The sequence below is a fragment of the Anopheles coustani genome, chromosome 3 (genome assembly GCF_943734705.1).
Source record: "Anopheles coustani chromosome 3, idAnoCousDA_361_x.2, whole genome shotgun sequence".
In the NCBI taxonomy this organism is placed as follows: Eukaryota; Metazoa; Arthropoda; class Insecta; order Diptera; family Culicidae; genus Anopheles; species Anopheles coustani.
The window spans coordinates 746,405-765,746 of NC_071288.1; the positions used below are offsets into that span (position 1 = coordinate 746,405).

The 19,342-nt window shown below is 44.0% G+C and overlaps 2 protein-coding genes across 3 annotated transcripts in view; one reads left to right on the forward strand and one right to left on the reverse strand.

The window, feature by feature from the left end:
• The first annotated feature begins 147 nt into the window (after window positions 1-147).
• On the forward strand, window positions 148-7,967 carry LOC131260695 (coiled-coil domain-containing protein 174). Its single transcript, XM_058262489.1, has 4 exons — window positions 148-246; window positions 318-751; window positions 820-1,172; window positions 6,806-7,967. Exons 1-4 carry the CDS (start codon window positions 205-207, stop codon window positions 7,906-7,908), a joined length of 1,932 nt encoding a protein of 643 aa, XP_058118472.1. The 5' UTR covers window positions 148-204; the 3' UTR covers window positions 7,909-7,967.
• LOC131260696 (uncharacterized) overlaps window positions 2,079-19,342 on the reverse strand; it is a 61,713-nt gene continuing 44,449 nt past the window's right edge. Inside the window, exons 2-4 of one of the 2 annotated variants that reach the window (XR_009178168.1) lie at window positions 8,928-9,140; window positions 2,595-3,890; window positions 2,079-2,536 (exon numbers count right to left, since the gene is read on the reverse strand). Coding sequence is in view for 1 of the 2 variants with exons in the window: in XM_058262490.1 (XP_058118473.1) it covers window positions 3,304-3,890; window positions 8,928-9,140 (800 nt within the window). In the remaining variant the exon portion in view is untranslated. Of the gene's footprint in view, window positions 3,891-8,927; window positions 9,141-19,342 lie in introns of both variants that reach the window. The other variant, XM_058262490.1, reaches the window with a different exon arrangement.

Genomic DNA, 19,342 nt, shown 5'->3' on the forward strand with positions numbered 1-19,342 from the left:
AAACGCGTCTTCAGCGGCAATTACTACGTGTAAAACACACGCAATTCCAGCAAACACACCAAGTTTTCACATCCGTCAAACTTACGTACGTCGCATTGACGGTTCTTTGCGAACATGCTCCACCGAATCAGCTGATAAACAACATGTCAAACAGCTTAGCTCACAAACAATGTTGTATTGTATACAAACAATAGTCGCTGCAACATGAACGATCCTAATCGTAAAATAGAAATTGATAAATCTTCGGTAAGTATTATCTTCCGAAGCCGTGGTTAGAATACAAGCTAATTTGATTGTGTTTTCCTGGGTTCTATCAGCTTCTTAGCTTAAAAGCGGAACTACTTCGTAAGCAGGAAGAGGTCGGAAGAGCAAGAGTGAACTCGTCCGTGGAAGATTTTGTTCCCAAAAAAGTACCCAAACCGGAAAAGGATGCATCTGAGGGTCGAAAGAAAGGTTCCAACAATCGAAAAGAAAAGAAACCGAGGCCAGCAGTCACCGAACTGGAAGATGCTGCACAGTTGGCTCGATCGAAGCAGATGTTGCAGGCGAAAGCGAAGTATTACGAACGGATGGTGGCCTCCGGCGGTGCGCTTAACACGGACGAGAATAGTTTGGTGATGTTTAACAAGAAAAAACAAGATGCAAAACCGACACACTACTTTTCCGAGGATTCAGAAGAACATAAAAGCGATTTAAGTGATTCCGATTCAACCACCGACAGCGATAGCAACGAAGACGATGACAACAAGTGGTAAGTGTTGGATGTGATTTTGCCATTTTGATATTGTCCGTTCATGCATTCATTTCAATTTTGCATAGGGTGGAATATACCGATTGTTTGGGACGCACTAGAAAATGCCTCAAGAAGGACCTGCCGCAATGTATGGAGAGAGACCGAGAACTAGCAAAATCGGTGGAACCACGAGAGGGACAACGACGAGAGGATATGGACGGCACGACCGATAGCACAACACTTCCGAAAGAGCCCGAGGAAAATCTGCAGAACATTGAGGAGCAAGAAGACGGAGATATTATTGGACCAATGCCCTCGATGGTCACTGCTGAGCCGGATGTTGGAGAAAGATTCCGTGAGATGCGGGAGCAGTGGGTGGAGCAGGAAGAAGCAAACTTGGAAAAAGATTCAATACACTACCAGGACGTATTATTCAACGGTGAGTCATTACAACATTATCATACAAGTCAGTTGAATTATAATATTTCCCCAATTGAATGATGTTTGTCGAAAATAACTGGGCACAACATCGCCATTTGGTGAGAACGAACAATCGTTGATGATCACCTTTTTTTATCAGACTGTGAAAACGCACGTTAGGCACCCGTCCACCGCATAACGATTCAGCTTCAAATTGAGTCCAACCGGAACTATCTTTCCCGGTCGCATGATAATTTAATTGATTTCGCACGCATCGGACCATCTGGTGGTAAAGTTAGAAAAGGAGAAAGATACATGCGCGATGCGTGTCATTTCGGTTTTGGCACTAATTTTCTCAATGAATGGGCGCTAAATCCGCGGCCCCTCCGGTGCTACTCGATTAGCTCGACAGGAAACGTGTGATAAAATGGCCAATGGCAGCAAATACGCATTTCCGAAAGTTGTTATGCAAATTTGCATATGCTGGCAATTGTCATCGATTCGCCAGCTCGGTAATGCAAAAAACGGAAACAGGTGGCAAGAGGCGTGCTTGCTGCTGCTGCTGGTCGTGATAACTAGGAGATCCGCTTGCTCGTTTGCACTCTATTTGAAAAACAGCCACCGGAAGAAACGGCAGGGTTCATAAATTGAGGAGATTTTGTGTTCACGATCCCACGATTGATGGACCTACTCGACGTCCTACCTGCATAATTCCGGCTGATGGTTGGCAATGAGATGGGAACAAATTATGATTGGGAATATGTATTTGGAAACTAACCAGCACAAACTCGTGTGACGTCTCATGTGATATTGTGCACTGTTGTGAATAAAACAGAAACGATACTCTCTGAAAGTCGGGGTCGGGTGTCCTTCAAACAATTCCGGGAAGGTGAAAAATATTTAAAAAAATTTGTTGTATCCTTTTTTATATTATTCAATTGATTCGTCCTGAAGATACAATCCAGTTCTCTACTTTATATGTATCGTGTGATACGTACACGCACACGCAGCATTGCTATTCTCTATCGGTCATCATTATCATTTTTAATTCCTAAGAGTGTTGGTTACTTCCCAAACTCCATCCTAATTATATTAGGTTTAGCGAGACTCGTTCATGCATTTTCTCTCGGTTCCCATTTTGCATGGTTTTAAATAAGCTGTTGAATATTCATCGTTGACTTTTGAATATTAAGATCCACTGCTCTGTTTTGCTACAATACATTTTTTCTGTATTTTTCCTGTTCCTAAATTACGCACGCTTACGCATCATAAGGGCTGTATAGCTGTTTATCGGGTGTTTATTGGGTCAATACATAAGAACAACATCGATGTAATCCTCGTCAGCGACGTGAGCCTACCGGGTGGTTTTTGGGATTCGAATTCCTTATGGCCAAAGCACGGTCCTTTCGGAAGGAGGGGTTGAACGGGGAAAGATTGCAACTACTCTTATCTAACCATTTTATTCATACGAAAACAGTTTCGGTCGGTATCTAAACGATTGATACGCACTGTTCACTACACTGTCCTGGCACTAAAAGGGTTCTTCCTACATATTGCGTTTAGGGGTAAAGAAGTTGATCGTGATTTGTTTTACCAATAATTGTATTTATTGTTATCATAAATTCATTCGATTTATCGTTACCATATACGGTGATGACTGTGTGTTAGCATCGGTGGCTAATTGCTATTTACATTTATTTACAACTGTTTAGTCCAGTACGGTTCGTGTTCCTTAACTTTTAATCAACACGTAGGAGATTTAGGACTAGCACATAAATTAACGCGTGGACTTTTAAAACGTTCAACGAAAACTTGTACTTGAAACATATGGCAAGTATCACACTTAAAGAATCCTCTATCTTTTGTCAGCTGGGGCTTTTTCATGAGGATGCTGGAAATACTTTATAATACTTACACGGGTAACAGGGGTGTTGTTTTACTTTCCTACCTCGTCATACTGACCCTACTTTGAGCTAGGGATCTATTTTTCTACCACGTCCGCTAGTTTTGGGATCGAATAAAACATATTGAGTATCGTCCTCACATACAACTCAGTTCTTAATCCCCCCACCCCTTTCATACTGATGATCATCCAAACGATTAGTCATTCTTGGAATGCAGAGTGCAGTTATCCGCCGTAATGGTGTAGCTTAATGTTGTTCGCTCAAAAGAAACCATCTGAGCGAGGCAAAAAACGCGATAGAACTAAACCGGGCCAGGGAAAGCGTGTCCACTGAGCTGCTGCCACTTGCGATGGCATTTGTTTCGCCGCTCCGATCGGCTTCCGTCACGTTGCCTCCCCCGACACCCGGATCATTACCGTCTTTACTCCGCCGATCGGTCGAAGTGGCCACCGGCTTGAGCGTGATGGTAATTTGTGTCGTAACATCCCGATGGGTCGGTGCGGCGGCAACGGCGATCCCTTCGTTGTGCAGAATCTCCCGCTGATGATGCTGCAGCGTCCGCTGGGATTCGCTTCGATCGCCATCCATGCCGGAAGCCTCGAGCATGTCCTCGTCGTCGCTATTGTTGGGCGGCTGGTGGTGGTGATGCGTTCCACTACCCAGTCGGTTCCGACGGTGTGCCGGCATCAACGACTCCTCGATCGATCGACGAATCTCGACCCGAGACAACCGGTTGCACAAGTCTTCGATGCAGTAGCAATAGTCGATGTTGTTGGCACTCTTGCAATCGTTGATGGCTAAGGTTTCACCGCATGTTCGCGTCTCGATATCACCTGCAATGAGAGTAGGAAAAAAACAGTCGTCAAACTAGGTACTACACACTCATGTCGCCACACATCCAGTACAAAGGTGGGCGCGTTCGGTTGCTGCCAATGTTGGTATCATAAGGTAATAGTTTTTTTCCGTAGGTCGAAACAGTGACTCAACGGCGGATAGAGTCACGCAAAATGAGTGACCCTAATATGAAATAATACTCTAGGTTTTTATTCAGCGTCTCGTGACTACTATAAAAATATTCCTGGGTGGATGGGGATTTTATATGTTTCAGTGGGCAAAGAAAATGGTGGATAATTTAATTCAAGTACGTAACCGAAACTACCATCGTGCCATGCAAAGGCTCTGAAGGTTTCCCAGATTGAAAATTTATTTTGCACACGCGATAACGCTCGCATGTTTCACAGTAGAGAATTTTTCCATTTAAAGCTCTCCGAAAATTTGAGGGACGATTAAGTATTCATGGGCTTTGAAGATCGTTTTTGTTACATTAGGGTTTCGCAATCGAATTCACTTTACTGGGGAAACTGGCTTAAAATGTGCTACCCATGTGCCCCATCCCGTTTCGTACGAATTAGATTCCGGTACGCCACTAAACACGCAATTAGTATAAGAGCCTCATATGCTGCTCCCCAGCCCATTTTACCGATGCCCGATGAACACAGGCTCTGAGTATCCGCGTTGGAAGATCAACAACTTTTGTGCGGAAAATGGTGCGAGTAAAATTTAAACATCATTACACCTTTATCGTTGCCTTTCGAGTCGCTTCATAAAACCGCTAACAGGTCCCTCGGTGGATGCCATCGTCCCCCTCCTCCCCATCGGTCTCTTTCTCGGGACTAAAGCTATACCGGAGAGTACAACACAAGCCGGATTACCTTCTCGAGTTAGCGATTCTTCTTTTATCCGAACGATGCGTATTTGTGCGTGTGCGTGTGTGTGTGTTGAACTAATAAACTTTCATTCTTCATTAAAAATGAATCCTGTCATCGGCTGGCGGAGAAAGGATCTTTCATCCAACCTGTACACTCTGTTGACACGGCATACACGATGGCGTTGATTATCATCGATGCGCAAATGAAAGAGTACGGCTCCATTAAGATGTCGTATCACTTGCGCGACTTTCAACGTATCCCATTCGAACCGGAACCGTCGAACGTGTCCGCCATCCCATCAACGTGTTTCCCTCGGGCTTGTTTCGTTCACTTCCTGGCGGTGCCACATTGATGGGGCGCCTTTTTTTTTTTTAGAGAATATCATTAAAATTAAATTTTCTCTCCCTGTTCATGTACATGTCACCCTAGTGGATGATTTAGAATGTGTATGCCTTAGACGATTAGTACATATCATTATCAAGAGAAAAATTAAAATAAAACGCTCCGACTAGCGTAGCGTGTCCGGAACCGCGTTACGATAGGGGCGCTTCTGGAAAAAATACTTTCTTTTAACCAAAGCGCACTTCTGGCTGGCTGAGATGACATCTCGTGGAATCCATCCTTTTTTTTTTGTGGGGCCTTTAATTTAACAGGCGTACATAAGCGATATTTCTTGAACGATAAGTGAACGAAGGAATGGGGAAAAGCTGAGAGAAACCTCATTCGTGCTTTTCGTTCCGGCAATGGCAAACTTTTCCCCGCAAAGATAAACAATCATGCCTTGATGGCGAAAGACATCCCTACCCCGTGCCGTGCCGTGCGTGTATGTTTTTTTGTGCGGACTGCTGGTAAAGTTTCCTACCCGTAAGAAAATGCTGGCTGCAGATGAATCGTTGTTAGATAAGTAATATAAGGATGATAAAGGATTTCACGTGCACAGCAAAAAAAAGAGCAGGAATTTAAGTTCTAACTGGTGGGGGAAACTTTTCATTTCGGTCCCATTGTGCCGCCCATGAGCGTTAACAGTTTTCATTAAAACACCTACTTGTAAAGGGTACTCAATTTGGCAAAACATAAAACACCAATCCGCTCACCAACAAACTGTTCCACAACCCATTACGAAATCGGATAACATCCGGTTTCAGAAAACAAGAATTGAGCGAGCAAACATATTAAATGGCAATAATCGGGAATCGAAATGGAGAAACATGGTCAATGAAATCCAATTTAATCGCTCTCTGTGTGCGATCGTTGCAAAGTTGCACCCCGAGAGCCCAACAACATGATGACGACCACCGCCTGGCGATGATGGCGAGCCAGAAACAATAATGTAATAAATGTGACACCCCTAACCCGCCGCTGGAGAGTTCAAACTAATTTTCCACTTCCTTCCTTTCCGGTCTCTCCAAGAGCAACACCGGATCGAGGATTTCAATTTGCTGCCGTTTCTCCAACGGGATGCTTCGTTTTGTACGATTTCTTCCTACTTCGAATTCTTTCCCCCCAACGGGAGGGGGGCGGTCGCACCAGACGAATGTGTAATCTTTGAATGGATTTCCTTCCTGCAAAAAGAAAAGCACGGTGAATTCATTTTGGACGCTGATAGCATCGGCGGGAGTAATTTAATTAAAAAGTTGCGCTAAAATCTCTACCATTCTCCAGCGTTTACGGTTATGAGGGAGCGATAGTTTTCTTCCGGTTCCGTTCATTGTGGAGCTTTCGTGTACACGTATCATATAAATGAATAAAGAATCACACATTATTTTTTTGCAACCGGCAGAGCGTTGTTACACCGAGTTTCCGGGCGTAGATATATCTAGGCAAGTGTGGAAAAAAAAACACAATCTCCTCCACAAAGAATATTTCGTCGGAGGTTGAGAGAATGCGATTCAAGATTTTCATTTATCTGACGCACTGAAGTGCATACCCCTTTGCGGCTTTGTTGAATGTTGAAATAGAGGAAAGGAGGGCTCGGATGGTTGGGTTTGATAATTACTAATTTGACTTTTATTTAATTTCATCCCTCTCGTCGTTCACAGAGGCTCGATTGCACGGTGTTGGATACTATGCCTTTTCAACCGACCAGCAGGAACGCAGTCGCCAGCGGGAAGAATTGGACTCAATCCGAGACTCCACCATTGAAGCGCAACGGGAACGGGAAGCGTTACGGCAAGCACGCGATAAAATCATCGCCGATCGAGTTAAGGCTGCACGTGCCCGCCAGAGGGCTCGCCTGGGCTTACCACCGGAGGAGGAGGAGGAGGAGAACAAGCCCACTGAGAAGACGTCTGATCAGTTGTATGAAACGGCGGAAGAACGGCGGCTTAAAAAGATCGAAGAGAAGGAGCGCAAAAAGAGGGAAAAGGAGGAACGCAGAAGGGAACGCGAAAGGGCACAACACGTGCGGCCTTGGGACGCCGGGAAAGATCCCAATGGGGAGGAGAAGGATTGGGTTCCGGCCAAGGAACGCTTCGTCCTTTCGCAGCACGAGTGGAATGATCTGAAACGAGGGGAACGAATCGCCGAATTTGCTCCACCGCAATTCGACCGACCAAGTGCTTCCAATGATCGCAGGCGAGAGTGGTCACAACCGCCTTGGAATCCAGCCCCGAGGGCGTGTGTGGAGTCGGACTCGCTGGAATCAAGCGAAGATGAAGAGACCATCGTTGGGCCGATGCCACCAACGATGGGAGATGGCTCACTTCCGGTCGAACAGCAGGGAAATCTTCTGGACGACATTCCGCTACCGGAGGAGGAACCTTCGGCTCGAACTCTCTTTTTCACCACAAAAAAGAACCCACCCAAGAAGGAATTAAAACGACGGAATCTGAATGCCGTTGAAACGGTCACTTCCGCCAACCAACCGCCAATTCCGATTCGCAACGAGCTAAGCGACGACGAGTTGTCCACTAATACGACCCAGGAAGTGCGCGGAAAAGGGGCAGAAATTGAACCTCCTCCAACGTACGATTATTATGGTCCTTCTGGAGGCACAGGAGCGAGCCGGAAGCGACCCGCAACGGACACCCAATCGATGCTGGAGGCGTCCATCGAAGCAGGGCTTAAGTTTTTGCGGAACCAGTCCGATAAAGCGGGTGGTCCGGGAACCAAAAATCGTTGGTCTTCAAATGCGGACTATTGAACGTACTGTTTCTGATCGTTCAACGTCAATCATTGTTGATCGTGACTAAAAGAACAATAATACAATTTAAACAAAAACTAGTTATGGCGATTGATTTGTTCCGAGTCGATAAGGAAAGGAAAAGGCGTCATTTTAATATAGCGACTGATCTTTAGAACAGCTGACGATTGTTAACTATGCGAGTAAACAGCAAAAGATGTTCGAAACGAATGCTTCCATCATCATCATTACTGCTGCAGCATAGCTATTGGGCTTCCATAACAAACGTTGGAGAGCCATGTGTTTTAATGAGGAGTTAAAGCTGTACATCAAAATGCCATACGGAACCTAGTCAACGGCGTACAGAAACGCGTGGACGAATGGCGCTTACACATAGAAGTATGCTGCAGTTACACTCGAAAGCACTTGTCGCTTGTATCTTTTCTCGAGTGGGCGCTCTCTTGCCGGCGATCGAAGCAGCAGCATCGTCTGTCCCTTTGGCCTGTGCAATAATCTCTCACCAACCATCGTCATCAGCATAATCATCGTCATCAACTGCTTTTCGGTTGGCTACGTCGTTTCCCCCTGATCAGCCAAAGGACGTTTAACGGTGTCATGATCATTATCGTTTTTGCCACCATCATAATCGTAATGTAGCATCTTGTCCACCGACCGACAGCGGGTCTTGGGCCCTCCAACGCATTCTCACCAGAGCTAGCCGGTCGCCGGACACACGAGCAAGGGCAGATCGTACTTGCGGGCGCACATGAACCGATTTAAAAATCTCTGCTTTACGATTATGTTTGTGATAATAAAAGCGAACTTTCCACCGTGAAGCTAATCTCCATGAATGCCTGTCGACGCACGGCACCAAGATGTTTTGTTGCCCTTTGCACTAAACTACGAAAAGATATACGAACATACGGGTTTCATTAAAAACTTCAAGTACGAAAAAACCCCATCTTGAAATGTACTTTAAACCAAAGTAAACCTTAACCTAGAAATAAATTTTACATCTCCCATTTGTAGTAAATACCTACCATCAACCTGCGTCAGGCAACTCGTGTACGACGGTGGGCATTCGAATGCGTATTTTTCCTCCGGCCGGAAATCTTCGCACGTTCCTTCCACAATCGGGACACTGCTTTGTCCACCGTGCGTCGGAAGTGTTTTGAACGGGCCGTCGGCACCTTCACCGCAAATGTAGCACTTTTTTGCGTCGACCAGCTGGACCGCCAGGATCCACAGGAAAACTAAATAAATGAAAGAAAAGACAACATTGAATCATTTTATTGAAAGTTTGTATGCTCTTTGATATAATACAACTTAAAACACTTTAAAAAACCAATAAGATCATCACCCACGGCTCAATGTTTATTCCAAAGAAAACACAAATTAGCTCCACGTGGCGCAAACACGTGGCCGTGTTTTTACTCAACCACTCGCTCGCTTCACTTGCTCTTTGCATTTTTGTTAACTCTTTCCTTGATGGAGTCGTTTTGTTTTTTTTTTTTTTTTAGAATCGTATGTTATTTCTTCGCTTTAAATAATCCAGCAATTCAGATGAAACACATTATACCGAATTTCTTTGTTGGCACTTTCCGCTGATATCCGATGAAAGCGCTCTTGTAAAAAAAAATATTTTAATGTTTAGCACATGTCCCATCAACATCAAGACGCTCAACGCAGCAGCACCATTCAATTAAAGAGAAATGGTAATGATACCTATACGTTTCAGGCTTATGTTGTGGCGCACTTAAGACCGGGCCTTAACCGAGCCAGTTTATTTACTTTTTTTTTTTGTTGTTGGGAGACCAGTTAATACGGATCGCACGCTTAGAAGAAGCGTACGGAGAAATGTTGTGACATGAAAAGACGTTCAACACTCATCATTGAGGAAGCAACACTCAAGAAAGCAAAGGCAAAGAGGCAGACAAAAGAAGAAAACAAAAACTCTTCTCGTTTCTATCATGAGATGAGATAACATTCAAACAACCGAATTTCCACTCTCCAGTAGGGCTGTTTATTGATTTTCAAATATTTTATCCGAGCTTGACACAAAATAGATGAATGTTCTATTAGAAGAAAAACAAACCCGTAAACCATGCACGAAATATGCTCGCCTAAATTGTCCGTCAGCAAAGATTTACACAACAATTTTGTACATCCTTCGCGGTACACGGTGCGCTTTCCGCCTCAGTTGTTTGAATTTGCACACGATTTTGTTTTGATTTCCACGGAACTACCACAAGAGGCGATACGGTGGATGCAAGCATACGTCATTGTATTTGCATTTACATTTGCATCTCCCCGTGCATCTGTGTAGTTGATTTTTGCGCGCCTTTTCAATTTCCACCCCCAAAGCACCCCGAGGAGGGGGCCTGGGTTCCCAGCAGGGTCGAGGTTGTTTTCTCTCTCTCGGGAGGAATAAAATTGCAATTTAAAACTCGGCCACCGTATGGGATGCATCCCGTGCATGCTGCTCGGGCAAGAATCTTCCCGTCTGAGAAAGGCGAAACAAGACCACGTGAAGCGAGTGAGTGAATGAAAAATGACAAAATGATTGAGCAATAACGGTGGCCAGTGTTACGATGTACCCTTACCGTCCGCCGGTACGGTGCGATTGTTTCGATTGACTGGCTCTCATATTCTACAGAGTAATTGGGATGCCTTCTTCTTTTCAAGGATGAGCATCGAAAGAACGCAACCCGCCTCAACTCCAGTGAAGCTCCAGTGAAACGTGAGAAGCTATTTACAGTGACCCGTGTCGTCGTAATTGAGATTTATTTAAGAGCTTCTTCGACACCGGACCAGTCATTCTGCGACTGAAATTGGAAGACTATCCGCCATAAGTGCCGGTACTGAGCAGCACTCAGTGCTCGAACACATCACAAGGCGCCGGATGGATTCTGGGCACAGCGTAGAAGAAAAGGGTTTCACCGAGGAATGCTGATGGGCCTGAGATGGAACCTTTCAGTGGCGAATCTTCTGGGAAAGAAAAGATCACCTTATCACGCTTCAAGAACTCGAAGGGCTGCATACAATCGATGGTTGTGGCAGCAGGTGAAGCCGTTTCTTGACAAACTCCTCAAACGTGCCCACATTGTAGCACATACGCGAATGTAGTTTCACTGTCGGATTCGACAGGAATGTTCAGCAATCATCTTCCAATTTTTCTAAGGTTTCTTCTGGAAAAAGCTCTCACTGTAGTTTTTTGTAATGTACTCATGCTAGGAATTGCCCCGTTAAAACAGCTTTTTTGGAGGTTTTTATCAACCATGCCTTTTCCAATTTCTCTTTCGATTCTCTAGAAAGGTTAGTAAGAGCCAAGAATAAATCTATGGAATATGAAAAAGAAAACATTTCAGAATACGCCCAGCTAACGATTATTAGAATGTCTATAGCCGCCTTCCATTTGCTTAGATTTCTCGATAAAATCAGCATTTTTAATAACATTCATGTTTCATGAACAGTGAATCTCAATACGGACTACAAGATGATCTATTTTTGTATGCTGAATACATTAATACAGTTATCATATTCGTTGAATAAGCATTCATGAAAGGCACATTTCTTTACAAAAGAATTAGATTGAGTAAGGAATTAAAAAAAAGACCACTTCAATGGAAATATTCCACAGTACAACATATTAGCTCGGTGTAAGACGCGACCTCGAATCACATGAGGGTTTCTTCACCCAACCCGTGCTGGGGATTTCTATTTGATTCCTACATTTCCAAATTGGCCCATTGGTTGTCGGTGGCATCATTCATTCAATGACAGCCCGCCTTTATCCTTGAACATTCATCTCTGATCCCCGCGTTGAGTACTTTGGACTCCATGGTACTGCTTTTCCGCACAGCTTTCGCCACACTAAGGACTGTTAGTACGATCGAGAGTTTTCTTACCATTTGAAGACAATTCTGATACATATGTCTACACATGTCCTCCCGTTCGTTCCGTTGAGTACTGTTAGTGCTGTTGGCGTTATTACTGGTGGTAATAATATTACGATTTCCACCGTTGGCTTCTGCCCTATTGCCATCCACGCTGGTTTATGTACATTCTAGCTAAGGAAGCGTGCCTGGAGCGGTTCATTCTCCGACTATAGTGATTACCTTTGTGGGGACAGGGAAAAGCTTTCGATTTCGCGTTTATATTTGATTACATTTCATCCCAAACGGCCCCGAGGATTTTCCGTGCATTGCTGCGACATCGTGCAAAGCTAGTTCACGTGTCCATGGGGCGTTTGGTAGACGGCTTTTCCTGAATGATTTTTCTCCCAAAGCGAGAACGCTTAGCTGAGGTTTGTTTTTCTTGGCCCCAGTAACGGGCTAAAGGAAGAACCTTCTGAGCTCGAAGTATAATCTCAATCCTCCGGGGTGAAAGCTAAGAAGAAAATCGCACCTTGGAAGAAGCTTCCATTTCCGATTGCGTTGCGCTTCCTTTTCATTAGATTTCCTTTTCCGCCATCTAGGTTTTCACCATCAATTCACTGTTCAAATTCAGAGATTCAAATAAGTTTCTTTCTAGTTTTCGTTCTTTCTCGTCGCAGCATTGATGGTTTTACAAACTTTCTATCTGGTTGATAAACCATACTCATGTCACCTTTTTTTGTTGTTTATATAGTTTCGCTTATTACAATCCTCTTTTATTCCACGTACAGAATAGACCACATACTAGACTAACTAGACTAACAGACTACGGACGAGACCAACAGACAGAGTAAGAAATAAACCTTGCTGCATCTTCAGCACAGTCTACTAGATAACTATAGACTACTAGATTGTTGAAGTTGTAATCGATAATTCAACATTTTTGGCAACTGGCAAGCAGTTTGTATGACCGTTTTTATGAAAAGATAACAAAATACTGCTCAAATTATTAATACTGCTCAGTGTTGTTTTTCTTAAATTCCATTGTGAATATCGAATTTGTCCATTGTTAGCGAAACTTGTTAAAGAAAAAATAATATATTGTTTATGTATCCTAGGAAAAGTACTTGTCGCGTGCATTCCCACATACAGGTAAAGGTGTAAAGTCAAACATATTTACATGACAAACAGTAGTAACCATACGATCTTCGATATTTGTTGGGTACAACATCCGGACCGGTGGGTCAACACGTCGCGTCCAGCAAGTGTCATTATATTGTATTTTGTAGCTCATTTCCTGGAGCAGGAAACCGAACACCATCCTCGAATTGGTCCTGGCCACCTGGCAGCAACTTGACCGTTCAAGTTGAAGTTTCAACCAACCGAGAAAGGCTCGACCAACCCATTGATACGTTACGTCACATAGCAGCAGGTATCCTGGAGAGGTCATCATGGTTCCCGAACAAACTTCATACCTATTCAGCACCGGAACGAAACAACCCCATGCAGCCCTCGGAAAGGGAAATCGTTTCTCGGTTCTCCATTCAAAAATCGAAGCTCAGTCAGGTGTAAGAATCTTCGTGTTAGTAGTAGCGCTACCCAAGCGCTGTGAAATTCGACTGTGAAAACCCATGCCGGGGGGAAACCCGGATGGCCAGTGGGGATGGTGTGGTACTTGACAAACAACAAACAGAAGTTCTTCATCGAACACATCAACAACTACTGGAACCGAATCTCGACAAGTGTACGACGCCGGATGCCGAGTCAACGAGTCCCGAATTTATGTTGAAATCCCCCCTTTTTGCCGTTACATACCAAAGGAATCGCTTCGCTTCGCCGTCCCGTGGACGAACGTTCCATCATGGCAGTGTGTTAAATTAACATACAACCACCATTCAGCGCACTCAGACGAGTTTCCAGCGACGTAGAGTTGCGAACAGAAAGCACGAGTGTCCACTCGAAAAATTAATTTAAAGTGACACTTTGTCTGCTCGATTCGCCAGCGTTTCACTTTGGTTCAAAGCAGTGTGTTGGATGTTAGTGGGGAAATTCTCTGGAGGAAAATTCCAGCAACCTTGCTCAACTTTTCTTCGTTAGCAGTGCGGAATCCTTGCGAAATATAAAAACAAAAAGCACCAGTACACGCTGGGACACTATGGGGAGGGAAAGAAAAAAATATTTTCCTTACATTACCTCACCGCCTTTACAGGTCAGATGGTGGATTTTGAACGGGAAAACACCAGCAGGATCTTATTGCGAATCATAGCAGGCGGGTGGGATAGAAAATATAAAAATAAACAATTGAAATAAAAATGGACGATGAGTGTTTCCGGTTCGATAAAGCACGGTTCCGACCGATGAAAGGTAAGCAGGAAAGTTGCACCAGCACAAACGAGCGATCGTGATAATCGTGGAAAAGAGTGTGCACTAATCGAGAGACAATTTATTATCGTATATTACTCCATGGAGAAAATAGTTTCGAAACTTTATTCAAATTAATTCTGAAGCTACTTAGTTCAAAGACAAAATTCATAATCCACCAAAAATACACTACCAAACTATTTGCAGTGAAACTCAATTGGTTTTTCGAAAGCACTAAGTGCATAATCAGTGCAACTTTATAAATTCCATAATGGAGCACAAATTATAAAATTCATAAACAACAGCGTCGTTCCGAAATGATGATGATACAGAATTAAATTTCCCACCCATCCATTCTCCAAATTTTTGGGTTCTGCACTCGCCTCCACTTCCGACGGCAAACTCTAGTTCCGGCGTGGCAATGGTTCGTGCCCGTTGTGGGTGGCCTAGGCTCGGGGTTTTGGGAATAAAACTTTAACCATAGTTCTTCGTTATCTAACTTTCGCCAGACTGCGTCAGACCAAACCAAAGACCAAGCGAAACGATGTGGAACAACGAGAAAAGCCACGCGGCAACCAACCGGTAGAAGCAACATCAGTCCGACCGACCGTCGGAACTGAAAGTGTATCCTCTTTCATCGACAATGGGGTTACTTTTTTCCTTTGGTACTGTATCTACCGTTCTGGCGCCCAAAAAGCGGGCTGGAAAAAGTGTGGAGCCTCAAATGAGAAGATGCCAACCGGTCGGGTGGCAACCGGAAACCGATTGTGAAGCGGCCTGGCAAACCACTGGAAAATTTTCCCACAATCGCGGTATCCTGTACGCCTGCGAATGTCCTTATTTTGGTATCATCTCCAACTCGGCGCACCAACGTAAGGGCAGCGACAAAATCAAGGGTTGGCGACGAGGGCATGGGTCAGGGGTTCATTCTACCGAGACCTTATGTAACTTCCCACGGATCACATGCTTGTTGCATTCTAAATGCATGGGAGTCCTAGTTATTCACACTTTTTACCGTATGTGCCGTATCACCAAAAAACTCCTTTTGTATTGGTGGTAATGGATGACTTTACATGGGTTTGATAAAATATTACATGAGCCTTTTACGTCATGATGAATAGTACTGATAGAAGAAAACTTTTACCCACGAATATAATCGTTCTATGAAATTATTCTCCCTCCCACCACACTAGGTATCATCTGAATGGGTGGTAAGTACACCCGACACCCCATGTTCTACAATTATATTTGTTCAACTTTCGCACCACGACAACTATTGACCAGAGCACAAGAGGCTTAAGAGAAGTTACAGACCAGAGTTTGTCGGTTAGCCTTGAAACAAATCTAACAAACCGCGACCAATCGGAGCCACCAGGGAAACTGGTCGCACCCGGGATAGGGTTGTGTGCAGCCTGGAACTGACCTAGTCGTGGAAAAGAGTGCGAAAAAGCGATCAACGCTGGGATGGGGATGATGAGGAGCTTTGTCGCGTAATGAAGATATATCTCTACAGTAAAAATGCTTAATGGGTGTTATTTATGGAAGGTTGCAAAGGTACCCACCAGCCCCACCGAAGAATTGTTCACTTTTGTCGGCAAATCGGTGTATCACCATCGCTGAACCATGCACTGAATTATGGAACGCAATTTATTTACCTTCTTTTTTTTTTGGGGAGGCTTTGTTGTTCAACCTACTCAGTTGATAAAAATACAAAATATTATTCTGGCATTTTTCCCCTCAGGCTTGTGATTTGATTTTCTCCACATTTTCACTAACGAAAGGGATCAAATCGACTTAGAGCGGTTCCACACTTCCTTTCGAGCAAATTGGGAAGGAAAAAAATATTTGCTTCAACAAAATAAAACCAGTTCGCAGATGTAAAAACAAAAAATGGTATAGGTATTATTATTTCATCTCGCCAGCCATATCGGTTGCAATTTTTTTTTTGCAACAACAAACCTTCCAGCAGTTTCTTAGTTCATTTCTGCGGTATTGTTTTGAAGCCATTATTTTGCTTGTACCCTTTCCGCCCCCGCGGGGGTGGCTGGAGACGTACGTCTTGTTTCATCTTCCAGAAAATCGTTTCCATTGGAAAATGACACCCATGGTGCGGTATTATCTTTGCTTTCGCTATCTTTACCCACAAATGCCCACCGAAAACCAGCACTCTTCAGTGCGGAAGAGCATAACGCGGGGAAGTAAGTAGAAATACAAACCAAAACAGATCAAATTTATCATCCTCGTCTCCTTGGTCTCATCCCGTAGGTTGTCTATTGATTTGTTGCGGAATGAGCGTGTAGGAAATCTAGACAATGTTCTACTGTCGGATGATTCTAACATTTCTTATCAAACTCATCGATACTGAAATGGGAAACGGCAATGGAGCAAATGAATCAAATTATCATTAGCGCAGTTGCAGGCATAGGGATAGCTTCGCAAAGCTTGACTCAATGCGAAGATTATTGTTTAACATGTCGTGCGTTGTTTAAGTGATTTTCCTTTTTTTCTTACTCAACATATACAAAATATAGCCCAGCATGTTGCAAAAAGAACCGTTGTAAGTCAATAAATCTCGTCTCCAAGAAAAGCAACAAACAGGGGGACGTCACAAAAACACCAAGGATATGCTGTGTTTCGCCAAACCGAGGCAAAAGTTTTTATTTTGCATAATTGCATTTCATTTGGATGCAAATTGTGTGTCCTCCCCTGCAGCACACTCTAACGTAGATAAGCTCAATTCGCAATGTTATTAGCACGGTGCCCTTACTCCCCCACTTCAACATTGTTAATGTGTTGCCAAAAGAGATCGTACTACCAACACCATAGTACAACCGTTTTTGTCGCGTAAATCAGAGGGTTACAAAACGCACCAAAGTGAAATAGGATAGAGCGAAGAGGAGCGACTGGAGTGTAGATAAAAAGCACTCAATGAACAGCCAAATTGCTGCACAATCGAGCGCTATCACGTATGGAAAATATCACCAAAGAGAAGAGCAAAAACAATGCCGCCGGGAATAGGACATCCGTTTTTTGCGTACAGTCCTCCCGAAATGCGGACATGCCGACAGGCTTTTTTTCCCTGATCGGTATGTCGTCCACCGTTGGCTGCATATTTCGTTTGCCATTTCGGAGACTATTTTTCACCTTTGTTCCGTCGGGGGACCGGGCGTCTCCACCCACTTCCGTCAACGGTGGGGAAAAAGTTTAAATATTCATGATCCATACGACAGCGACACCAAATGCAAACAAGTTAATTCCAAACAACGGACGAGAGGGTGCCATGAATATTCCACCACCTGAAGGCGCATACAGAGGAACTTCCTGGGAAAGTCGCTCTATTTGATCGTGGGGAGGAATACATGTAGCTCCAATACATTAGGCTCCAAGTTTTCAGCGCAGAGTGTCCTCATGCAGTTGCAAAATGACCGAGTTTGAGATGCGGAACATAACAAACAGATTACTTGCTAGGATTTTACTGGTCACTCTTGTTCGTTAAACTATGTTGGAAATTTACCTACCTTCCTCGGGCGGACGTTCTAAAAAAACTAACTGCAAACTACGCGTCTTTCCACAAAATCAGTGTTTAATGTCTTTCGAAAAAATTTACTGCATAGCCTCTTTCTTTTTCCAACTCTGCCTTCCATTCGTTTTACCTTTTGCTATTTTTTTTTGTGATTAACATACATTCAATCACGCAAACTGATGTCTCCCGGGCGCAAGGTAGAAAGAAATAGCTTCCAGCTCCTTTGGTGCGTGTGGCGCCGTCACTTCCAACCAGGACAACCGTTACCCGAGAGCACGACACCCAACTTTACGGCAAAATTATTCCACCAGTTTTTCCATCGTTCTTGATCCATTACCATAAGCATAAGCAACCGAGCAAAAGCAAGTACGTTCAACGTTCCCGCCGCGAGCCACAAAAACCATGCCCACAAGCTGCGATAAATTAATTGATTTTAGTTCCGGCCATCCGAAACCACCACGACGACCGCAGGGAATAAGACGTTTTCGTACACCTCCGGTTTCGCTCGCTTTCTTTTCCTCCTTCGTTTCCTGAAACCTGAATCGCTATGAGCAAGGGAGTCTTTACAGGAGCACACCCGTGTCGAACACTCCGAGGAGAATTGAACCACCGTCTTTGTTGATTGATAATAAGATATGTTCTGCACCTGGGCAGACCACTTTGAAAACTCCTTTAACGGTCGGTTTCAACCAGCGAGCCGCTTTCTCATACAAATATTTGACTACTCAGACTGATAACCCAAGACGCTTCTTGTTGCAAACACGCCTATAGGACTGGGTGTCCAAAAATATATTAGAGAAGCAAAGATATTAAAACCAAACCATTGTTCAATCTGGTTGTTTTTTTACATCGCCGACACGGTTAAAAACGATTTGCTTTGATCTTAATTTATGCGCATAGATTGATAGGAACTTTTGAAGGAACGACCCTTTGGTCGAATCAGTCCCACTTTACAACACATTTGAATTTACATTCACAGAGACATCAACCCGCTTTATTGCAAGCCGCCCCACTATGGCTGTTCGATCTTGAATCTTGATTTCAAGGAAATATGTGTTGGATACAAAAGACATTAAACACACACGTGTAATGAGTGGTTTGTTAAGCTAGTTAACTTCCACTTGTGATAGGTAAAATTGTTAATATTCTACTTTTAATTTTTCCAAGAACCAGACAGTATTCTCGCTAAAGGCAAGGTAATAACCTAAATGCGAATATTCATCCACAACCCATTCAGTGCAACGTTACCGGTGTTCGTTTTCCTGGACGACTCATCATAACTTCTTGTTTTCTCTTTTTATACGGTGCACATCATAGCAGTGGCTAGATGTTACGGCCAGCATCAGTTCCGTGTGGGGTACGGCTCGTCAACATTGCGCACAGAAATAGCTGCTGCAATAAAAGTATTTCGATGTTGATTCGCTCCGGTACGAATCAAAAAGCGAACCGACCGGCAGAGAACGTGGCGCGTCGGAAACGGCGAACGAAGGCGTACGACGTACGTTGGACATCGTGACATTCCCGTGCTGTTTTGCCCCCAAAGTCAAACCATTTTACGCGAGCTCCACGAGAAGGGTGGGCCGGCTGGAATCGCCGCTGGACGGACGCGATGTGACTGCTGGTGACATCACAGCAAATGTCAAAGCATTTCCTGTCAACGCTCCATCGCCTGTCCACAGAAAGGGCCACGGTTTTT

Excerpts from the sequence above, each read along its gene's own strand:
- LOC131260695 (XM_058262489.1), top strand. The coding sequence starts at position 205 with ATGAACGATCCTAATCGTAAAATAGAAATTGATAAATCTTCG. Across the intron at positions 247-317 it reads TAGAAATTGATAAATCTTCG|CTTCTTAGCTTAAAAGCGGA; the intron begins GTAAGTATTATC and ends GGGTTCTATCAG. Across the intron at positions 1,173-6,805 it reads CCAGGACGTATTATTCAACG|AGGCTCGATTGCACGGTGTT; the intron begins GTGAGTCATTAC and ends CGTCGTTCACAG.